Source organism: Equus asinus, chromosome 2, assembly GCF_041296235.1.
Source record: "Equus asinus isolate D_3611 breed Donkey chromosome 2, EquAss-T2T_v2, whole genome shotgun sequence".
NCBI lineage: Eukaryota > Metazoa > Chordata > Mammalia > Perissodactyla > Equidae > Equus > Equus asinus.
The window spans coordinates 87,269,848-87,280,334 of record NC_091791.1 but is presented as its reverse complement, the minus strand read 5'-3'; the positions used below and the strand labels follow the sequence as shown (position 1 = coordinate 87,280,334).

Below are 10,487 nucleotides of genomic sequence, written 5' to 3'. Positions count from 1 at the left end.
TTCCCAGCAAAGTGAAGGACCGTCTAAGCAGGATTTGCAAAGGAGAGGATCACGTTAGGGTTTTATAGATGCCACCCAAGGGTGACTCCTACGAGGGGCAAGACAATCAGTGGAATTCAGCAGGGAACACAGCTGCAGATACAGAAGCTGAGAAGGCATCACACTTGTGAGTGGAAAGGGGGGCTGTGAAGGAAGAGGAGCGGTGGGGAAACTCGAAGAGGTCCACAAAAGCCCCATGAGGAAGTAAACCCCCCTAAACGCTCCCGCAGGCAGAGGAGTTAGGACTGCGTCATACTCTTAACTCTCCTGTCCCCTGTTCTCTCAGGTCAGATGCAGACTCTGAATTGAGACTTTTTGTAACTAAAAGTGACCAAAGCACTGTTTCATTATCTCAGGATAACCAAAAAAGCTAAAGGCTGCCTAGATTGCTCACCTAGTCCACAGAGCGTATTTGAAGAGGTAGGGTTAGGGGGCAGAGGGGGAATAAAGCTCTTCACCGACTGCCCACAGATTGTTCGACAGAGGACTGCGTGCTTGTTTGGGATCGGTCACATACACACGCACACCCGACTCTAAGCCCCAGCAAAGCAGGGATGTGGTCTCTCTGATTCACTGCTGCAGCCCCGAGCCCAGAGCACCGCCTGGCCCAGGCACTCAGCAAGGACCTGTTGAGCAAACAAAGGTTCTCTGACACAGAAACAGCACTGTCATTGTTCGAAATCCCTAAGTTTTGGGATGGTCTGTATGTAGCAAGAAACAACTGATTCTGGAGCCTTGTACCCAAGCCATCCCCCCATCCAGGAGGCAGAGCCCCTGGGCTTTTAATAGCCCATCAGGCAGTACCTGGTCCTGCAGGCACTTCTCCCAGGCTGACCTGCTCTTGCCTGCTCTAGCCTCAGGCAAACACAGATGCGTGTAAGGGACACAGCCTGAAGGACACTCCCTGAAGAAGAGGAAGGAAGGATAAACATGAAATCCTCAAAGAAAAGAAGGGACCTGACTCCATCGCAAAGACACATTTACTTTTTGAATTGTTCACCAGAGAGCAGAACACTGGGGCAGCAGGGTGCAGATATATCAGAAGCGACAGAAGTGGCAGTGGTCCCCTGAGTACAACGCACAGTGATCTACTGAAGTATAGGGGAAATAGTGTAACTTTTATTCAGATTTGTTTATTTATTTATTTTTATTTTTTTGTGTTTGTGAGGAAGATTGGCCCTGAGCTAACATACGTGCCAATCTTCCTCTATTTTATGTGGGATGCCACCACAGCATGACTTGATGAGCAGTGTTAGGTCCCTGCCTGGGATCCAAACCTGTGAATCTTGGCTGCCAAAGTGGAGCACGCGAACTTAACCACTTCACTACCAGGCCAGCCCCTATTCATATTTATTTTTTGTCTCCTCCTTTAAATGTTTGCATGCTTTACAATGTGCATCATATCAGTGTACACATAATTTCTAAATTAAAAACACACATATTCAAGTGGTTGCTCAAACATTTTTTACTGACAGGTAGGGTTACACCAGCATGGACTGTTAGAGGCCATAGGAGAATGAGGCCAGCCTGAGAAGACGTGAGCACCTGGCCTACTGGAAGCACATTACATTATCCACCCACTGACAGGACAGGTCTTTTCTGGGTCATTCCGCTCCACCACCTTGTAGCTGCAGGTCTTCTCGTTAAAGATTTTCTCGCACTTGGTTGTGTCATAATCCGCAGGTATAGCAACGCTGTCATTGAGACAAGAGCAAAGCTTGTTAGAAGGGATAGGATGCCCGGGCCTCCCCAGGGCCAGCTCTGTGCCGGAAGCAACCCACACTCTAGCTGTTTGGGATGCCCCTCACCAACTTAAGGTCACCCATCAGCTGGCAACCCCACGGTGCCACCTTCAGGACCCAAACACATAGAACCTGGACTATGAACACATAGACCTTGTCTGACCTTGTTCCTGAATTCCAGGAACAATGTCAGGGCCTGGCAGCTTGTTCCCGCCTGGCTTTTCTTGCCCTCCCTGCACAGGAAGTGGCCAGGAATACTGCTGCTCAAATGTTGTCCCAACTCCCTCAAGGTTGTCCCAACCCTTGCTTGGAGGCCTGTTAGATTAGGAGCTGGCTCAGCCAACAGGAACAGAGTCACTCCAGGCTGGGATCATGGAGCCCAGGGAGAAGCTGATGAAAACTAGGGACCATCTCCCCAGGAAACTCCACCCACGCATTCAAGGGAGAAAACAGCTTTGGGCTCATTGCTCTCTTGAAACCCGTCCATAAACACCACATTTCAATTGCCCTCCCCCAAAGTGTACACAGAAGCAGCCATGCCCAGGGCCTTTCTGACAATGTTTCCTTGGAAAAGGTGACTCACTTTAACAAAAGAGGACGTTTCAATCCTCTTCCCCCAAAGGGTAATCTGGAAACCAAAATGAGTTGGAATAAGGTTTTCACAGGGCCCCTGGGTGCAGGCCTGGGTAGCACAGAGGCCAGAGCAGCCTGGCCCCGGGCCTCCAACCCCAGGCTCCATTGCCACTGGGCAGCTTGAGATCTGGACAGTGTCCCCTAGAGAGTGCAGTGGGTCAAAAAAATTCTCCCAGAGAAAATTCAATCAAAACCTGTATTTTTCCAGGGCAAACAAAGAAGTTCACGAGAAAAACTTGCCAGGCTGTGAGGCAATTACAAGGAAAAGGAGTTGGCTATGAACACAGGGAGAAATGCACACATTTGCTCCATGTGGATCCATGTGCCAAACAGGATAGGCAACATGGCAGAAAAGAGGAAGGGGCACCTTGAGCCCAGACTAGGTGCCAGTTACTGTTCCAGGCTCGGGGAACACAGAACTGGCATACAGAAGGCATTAAATATTTTTTTGAGTTAATGAATTTGTATGTGGAATCTCGTTTAATTCTCACATCCGCCTGATTATCCTTATTTTACAGTGAGGAAACTGAGGCTCAGAGAGATTAAGAAACTTATCCAGGGTCACACAGCTGGTATGCAAGGGAATGGAGATTCAGACTCAGTGACTCTGACTCCAGCACTGAGGCTCTTCCCACATCACCTTTCTACACTAGGTCCACAGAACCCTAGAAGAGGGTTGTATTGATGTGGCTGTGATGACACAGCACTGACTGGGGTGCAGGGGTGTCAAATCCGAGTGACATGGATGCTTTGACCACTTTGGAGGTGCGCTCCCATGTCAGAGAGGAATGGCTCACTAGCCCTTAACCTGGCCAGTACAATCACACTCCGGAGTCAGATTAACATGATGCGAAGACAATGGCAAATTTCTGGAGCCACAGAATCAAGGTTTAGTTGTAAGATGCAGTGACCCAGCCGGGGCAATCACTAGGAACCTGCTTCAGGGAACCAGCCAGGCCGTCTCCTGATGTGATATTCCTCTTGTTCCATGAAGCACTTAGCATGGGGCATGCTCAAGAAATATGTTCAGAACTTTCTGGACCCTTAACTTCAGCAGCGCTCGAATATTCTAAGTCAAGTGCTCGCTCCTCTACTCATAAGACTCTCTGAAACACTTGTTAAAATTCAGATTCCTCAGCATCCTATAGATTCTGATTCCACAGGTTCTGGGGTGGGCCCCAGGAATCGGCATTTCATCAAGTTTCTCAGATGAGTTTGTGGTCAGGCAAGTTTGGGAAATGCTACTTTATGCCAACACTTCTGTCATCAAAGCCACTCCTGTTCTTGCAAAACTCTGAAGGCTAAGGCTGACATGAAAACATCAGATGGATTTGAGGTGGGAGGATGGGGAGTGGCTAGCATGGATGTAGATACTGAGGAAACAGGAAAATCAGGGCCACACTGCAGGTATTCTCTGTTCTATTGGCCTGAGTACAAGATCTTTGGCGTCCACAGTAACCTAGCAGAACACATCTGCACGACCTTCCAGCTGACTTGAGTTAACCTTGAGCAATGAAGCAACATAGGGTATAGAGGACAAGGCGCACTACAGATCGTCCTTTACGCCTCACATCCATTCCCTCTGCGTGTGTTCAGATCCACTCCTCTTCTTGCAAATCACCACAGGCCAAGGCTGAAGTGAACTTCTAGAAGTGAAGTGAACTAGCAACTTCTAGAATAGCGTCAGACCATTGGGTACCCTTTCCTGTCTTCAGCAACTATCTGGATATAGGTATTTAATAATAAAGATATTTATCAAGTTTCAAAAACCACTTAAAAGAAGTAAGATGGAGGTGGAAGCAACCCAAATGTCCATCAACAGATGAATGGATAAAACAATGTGATATATATCTCTATATATACAATGGAGCATTACTCAGCCTTAAAAAGGGAGGAAATTCTGAGACATGCTACAACATGGATGATCCTTGAGGATGTTACACTGAAATAAGCCAGTCGCAAAAGGACAAATACTATACGATTCCACTTAGAGTTGTCAAATTCATAAAGACAAAGAGTAGAATAGTGGTTACCAGGAACTGAGGGGAGGAGGGAATGGAGAGTTAGTGTTTAATGGGTACAGAGCTTCTGTTTGGGGAAATGAAAAAGTTCTGGAGGTGGGTGGTGGAGATAGTGGCACAAAAATGTGAATATACTCAATGCCACTGAATTTTATACTTAAAATGCTTAAAATGCTAAATTGTATGTTAGGTATGTTTTACCACAATAAAAAAAAAAAAAAGAAAGAAAGAAAGAAATAGGACTGACAACTAAACCCCTTGCAGGATGGGATTTTGAAAGAGAGTAGCTGTTTCCCCATTGAGCAGCCCAACGCCAGCTGCATCCCCATCTAGGGTCTGCTGGTTTGAGACTTACGCGTTGCAACAGCTGATTCCATGTTGGTCACAAGAACACTCCTGACAGCTCTTAGTCTTCCACTTTGAGTTCATCGGGTGTGTGACTCCATCCAGATCCTTGCATTCTAAAATAAAACATGTGGCCTCGTCAGTGGAGTCCCCAGGGCATGCAACCAGAACAAGGCACAAAACCTAGGACAGTCTGAAGATGGAAACAAAAATTTCCAGATTTTGTTCCTGAACAGACATTTCACGAAAAACTAAGGGCCTCATCTTGAATCAAATAACTATTATGAGCCTGGAGGAACATGGGGCTAAGTTTTTCCCTGCTGGTTTATCTCTGGATAAATGCCTCATTTCTCAATTTCTCTTTGCTTTGGTCCTCAGCTCCAAATGCACATGTGAAACATCTTGGGTATTTGGGAAAAAAAAAAATCTATGCTTGGGTCCCACACTAGAACAATGAAATCAGAATCTCTGGGCATGGGACCCAGGCACTATGTTTTTAGTAAGCTCCTCAAGTGATTCAAATGTTCAGCCCAGGGGGACAACAACTGGTTTAGATCCTTGGACAACAACTGGTGGTTCCAGTGTGCCTAAGTGTCTAGAAGCATTGGCATCACCTGAGGCCGTATAGACTCCAGGCCCACAGAATCAGAACCTGTGTTTTAACAAGATTTTCAGAGGGTTTGCATGTTAAAGTTTGAGAAGTACTGCTTTGGAATAATCAATGGTTCTTGGCTCATGTAGGAGTCAGTTGAGAAGCTTTTAAACATGCAGCGCCTACCTCAAAGATTCTGATTTATCTGGTCTTGGATGGGGCCTGAGCATTGGTAAGTTTCAAAAATTTTCCAGGCAATTCTCACAGTTAGAGTTGAGAACCACTGTCTGATATAAATGGCAAATGGAAGGCCCTCATTTTACTTCTTTTCTCTCTCTGCCCTAACCCTCCTTCTCACGTAGATTCAAAGGCTGTCATCTGCCAACAGGTTACATCCACCAGGCTGCAATGACATAATAAACATAGAAAAGTAGGGACTTACCATTAGGTAAATTGCCTGGAATGTTCTCATGAGGTATGACGAAGCACTGGGCATTGCATACAGTCACAAAGGTGGCCAAAACCAGGAGGCTGCCCAGAAGAGCATTCTGTAAGGTAAAGAAGGGTCAGGAAGGAGAACAAATGAATTCAGATGGTAATCATTGACTGAGTGTCCTGTAGGGGGTCCCTGCTGGGCTGGAAATCGCAGACTGAGGGTCCTCTTCCAGGATCCCTGCTGGGCTCTGGCTGGTGGCGTAAAGGTGTGGCTTCCACTCTCAGGTTAGCTACCAAAGGAACGAGAGCTACACAAGTTACTAAGAAAAACTGGAGAAAGAGCTAAAGGTGAGTCAGAAGTAGCAGAGCCATGATGATAGGGTGCTATTTCATTACAGAGGAGTTCAGGAAACCCTGTGGAGAGTTTATTTTTAACTGCTTTGCAGAGTATGTATAACTTAAAGGACAGAAATGAGGGAGTGGAAGAGAGTTTGGGGAAGATAATAAAACACTGACAAAGACACAGAGACAAAGAAAACACAGGAGGAGACTTGATGGAGCTAACTGGGTCGGTCAGAGGTCTTAGACTCTGAGGCTGAGAACTTCATTTTCCAGATGATCAAGGCATCATTGATGGCTGCATGAACATATCAGTCTATCTAGGCTGATACTGGATCTGTAGGACAGAGAAAAGTATCACATTGCTCTTATTGTCATTTTGAGATGAGAAAGCTAAATAAACAAACTTTAACGTGAGAATTTTTAGGAAACTTTTAAAAAGGAAGATGGGGTGAGGGTACTTGTTCTATAAATGACTAAAATTAATTATGACCTGATGCTAGTACATTACTGATATAAGAAGAGAAAGAAGATGAATAAAGGGAACAAAATAGAAAACCCGGGAAGTGTATTTACAAATATATATAAAAGTTTAATAAGGTAAACTTAGTCTTTTAAGTCTGTAGAGAATTACTATTTAATAAATGGCATTAGAACAAGTGGTGGGCTATTTGGGGAAGAAAGAAAGTTAATTTCCTACCTTCGTTCACACAATGAAATAAATTCTAAAAGGACTCAAAGGTTAAATTTTTACAATAAGATCATAAACTAATCACAGAAAATATAGGTAAATATTTAACTTATTCTATGCACAAAAGAAAAAGAAAAGAAATTGATTTGAATTGTAAAAGTTGTAAGTCCATACACAGAATTAAAAAGCAATTACCAAATTTGGAGAACAACATCATTATATGAAGTGTTTCTATATATCAATGAGAAAAAGAAAAACAGACTAGTAGAAAAATGGCAAAGGAAATAAAGTGGCATTTCACACACACACATACACAGACCCAAATAGAAATGATGAATAAACACATGAAAAAGTTAAATTCACTGATAACACAAGAAATGTAAATGTGTAAATAGAACCATCATGGGATAATGGCAAGAACAATTATTTAATTCCTAATATCTAGAGGGAAATAGAGGCATTTATGGGAAGTGAAATACAGAGGGATTGTTTATGTTGGAACAGTTTTGATGGAGAGCAATTTGATAGTGCATATCCAAATTCTTAAAACTATTTACAACATCTGACTTCTCCTTTTCACTTCTAATACTTGATCCTAAGAAGAATGGCACAGAGACGGAGCTAGACTTCTCAAGAATGTTCACTGCAGGGGCAAAACGAAAATAATCAAAATGCCCAAGAACAGGGCTGGTTGAGAACATGGTGACTCAGAAAAAAAAGCTGGTAAGCTGAGGAGATAAGAGACTGTGAAATGACAAGAGCAAATGGTCACTATGTATCATTAAGTGAAATAACCCGGGTTACAAAACAGTTTGCATAGTGTGATTCCTGTGATGTAAAAAGATACAGATAGAAGGAGATGCTCAGAAACAGAGTGCACCAGAAGGTTTTGTACCAAATTTTAACAAGTCATTTTGAGCTATGGGGTTATGACCGTTTTCTTCTTTGGGCTTTTCCTCTTATTTTCTAAATTGTCTACAATGGAATGCGTTGGTTTATAACCAAAAGAAACACATCCACTTTTACAAGAAACCATGATACCCTTGACTCACACCAGGATTGAGGTTGCACCATTCTGTCTGTTTCATTCTTTTGCATAATCTTCAGCTTAAGATCATTGTGGAAACCTGAATTTTTTCTCAAAAAAAAAAAAAAAGCCAGACAGAATTTCCAATCCCTTTATCCACAGAGGGGGCACCTGGGGGGCATTGGTGTTCACAGGAATCTTGGAACTGAGTTATGGAACAGAGAAGACTATGGGGACGAGCCAGGGCTATGGGCCAGCGTGAGGAAGGGACACAGAATTCCCAGATGTCCCTCAGCTCTGAGAAGAGGCACCAGATTGAATGACTAGGGGATGGAGTTCAAACACGGTCATGGGGGAGAGCAAATTATTCAGTTTTGAGGTTCCCCAGTTAACAATGTGTCACAGCCTGCCACTAGTGCGCGCTCTCTCTCTCTCTGGGCCTCAGTTTCCTCCTCTGTAAAAACAGAGCTTCTCCCACTTGGGTGGGCACCAGAACCACCGAGGGAGCTAACAAGGAACGCACAGTCTCAGGCTCATTGGAGAAGGACAGGCTCAGGGCCTTTGCATCTTTACCAAGTCCCCCAGGCAAGAACAGGAAAACTATTAAAACCAGTGCTGCTTTAATGTGCATAGGACTCCCCAGCAGATCTTATTAAATAAAATGCAGATTCTGCTTGGTGGAACTTAAGAGTCTGCAATTCCAGCAAGCTCCTAGGTCATGCCAAAGCTGCTGGTCTGAGGACCACCCCTGAGCAGAGAGCCTCCAAAGTGCCTTCTTGTTCCCATAGTCTATTCTTTCACCTCCCTTCCCTCCCATCTTTGCTTCCTTTGCTGCATTCAGTAAACAGGAGCCCTGATACGTGCAGGCGCAGCAGACAGTGGAGCCATGAGGCAGGCATTTGTTATGGTTTCTAGCTGGTATGGCTTCGCGCCGGCCTTGGGGTAAAGCAAGCTGGCAATACCTCTAGAACTGTGTCCTTTTAATTAAGTTGCTACTCCTTGAAGGGTCTTGCCCTGCATGACCAAGAGTCAGGTGTCTTCAAGGGTCTCAAGCAGGGCAGCAGCATCGCTGGTCTACAGCTTACAAAGTTCCCACTGAGGCTCAAGGAGAGAGTCTGAGTGGAGCAGGGAGGACCCAGCCCCACGGTTTTTCTACCATTACCAGCTCTGTCGCAAGACAGTTTCCTAGGCGTGGCTGAGGGAAGCCTGGGGTCCATTCCCAAGGACCCTCTCCAACCTCACTTGCCTCCTCCTGGCCGCTAGCCGCTTCCTTCCTCTTCTCCTTTGCACCCCTGAGAGCAGCCAAGTTCATTCCCTTTTACTGGCTCTAGCAAAGGACATTTCGAGAAAGACCAACTTTGAATTAAAGACAGAAAGGAGGTCTAGATGGGTTTTTATAGATTTTGATGCAAATTTTTTTCTTAATACAACATGATACAGTGAAAAGGGCCTAGGGTGATGGTTCCCAAATTTTGCTAAACATTAAAATCACCTGGGCAGCTTTTGAAAACCAGCATTCTGGGGCTGGCCCTGTGGCATAGTGGCTGAGTTCACGTGTTCCACTTCAGCGGCCTGGGTTCGGATCCCTGGCACAGACCTCCACCACTTGTCGGCCATGCTGTGGTGGCGTCCCACATACAAAATAGAGGAAGATTGGCATAGATGTTAACTCAGGGCCAATCTTCCTCACTAACCACAAAAACAGAATTCTCAGCCCTCACTACAGACCAGCTAGATCAGAGTGTCTGAGGTGGGAGTCAGGTATCAGCATTTTTCCAAGATCTCCAGGTGATTCCACTATAAAGCCAAATTTGGCAGCCACTGGCCTGGGGAGAGAGACACCTGGGTTCATGTCTCAGCTTCCCCACAGGCCTGTGGTGAGACCCCCATGGCAGTGTATTTTCTTCCCTAGGCTCGGTTTCTTCATCTGTAAAATGATGCAGTGCTGTAGCTCTGAAATTATATTTAATTTCACAAATCACTTACTCAGGGCCCGAGAATTAGAGACACATAAGGAACATAACTGAATCCCAAAGTTATTGAAAGAAATAACAGCTTTGATCTTAGAGAACAGAAGTAGTGCTACATTCATTATGATTTCCCACACTCCCAGATGCTCATTACACTCTACACATTGAATTGCAAGTAATTTACAGAAGATTCATAACCAGGTCACATTTACTGTTAAATAGAATCCAGTACACAGCATACATCATGCAGGTAATACATACATTTAATACAGCATATTAAAATAAGGAATATGTATCTTTTTTTTCTTTTCTGGTCTTTATGTATGAAGCCAGTTACCTACCATTGTGAGGAGCAGGTGTCCTTCCAGGCATATGCATCCGGGGAAGGGCACACTAAACTTATATAGGAGACGGCAACCACACTTCTGGCATCATTAGGAAAGTGTTTACATAGTTAGCTATCAACAGGAAATTCTGGTTTCAGATGATGTATGAGTTGTTCATAAATCAGGTCTCCACCTCAATTCTATGTTTAAACTTGTCATCCACACCCCTGATATCCATTCCTCCTTGACAGGAAAGAGTGAAACCAGCAAACAGCCATTGATGATTAAGTATCTAGGTACTAAAGTTTTTTCCTTTTTGCAATTACT

General features: G+C 44.5%; 1 protein-coding gene across 2 annotated transcripts; it reads right to left on the bottom strand.

The window, feature by feature from the left end:
• Positions 1–1,480: 1,480 nt before the first annotated feature.
• Positions 1,481–10,284, bottom strand: MSMB (microseminoprotein beta). 2 transcript variants are annotated; one of them, XM_044759207.2, is made up of 5 exons: positions 10,176–10,232; positions 9,111–9,191; positions 5,815–5,920; positions 4,791–4,896; positions 1,481–1,733 (listed from the first exon to the last, which is right to left on the bottom strand). In XM_044759207.2, the coding sequence occupies exons 2-5, from the start codon at positions 9,174–9,176 to the stop codon at positions 1,604–1,606; spliced, it is 408 nt and encodes a 135-aa protein (XP_044615142.1). In that variant the 5' UTR covers positions 9,177–9,191; positions 10,176–10,232; the 3' UTR covers positions 1,481–1,603. The 2 variants fall into 2 exon arrangements, with proteins under 2 accessions (XP_044615142.1, XP_014685964.1); XM_014830478.3 differs by lacking the exon at positions 9,111–9,191 and having other exon boundaries at positions 10,176–10,284.
• Between the last annotated feature and the right edge of the window lie 203 nt (positions 10,285–10,487).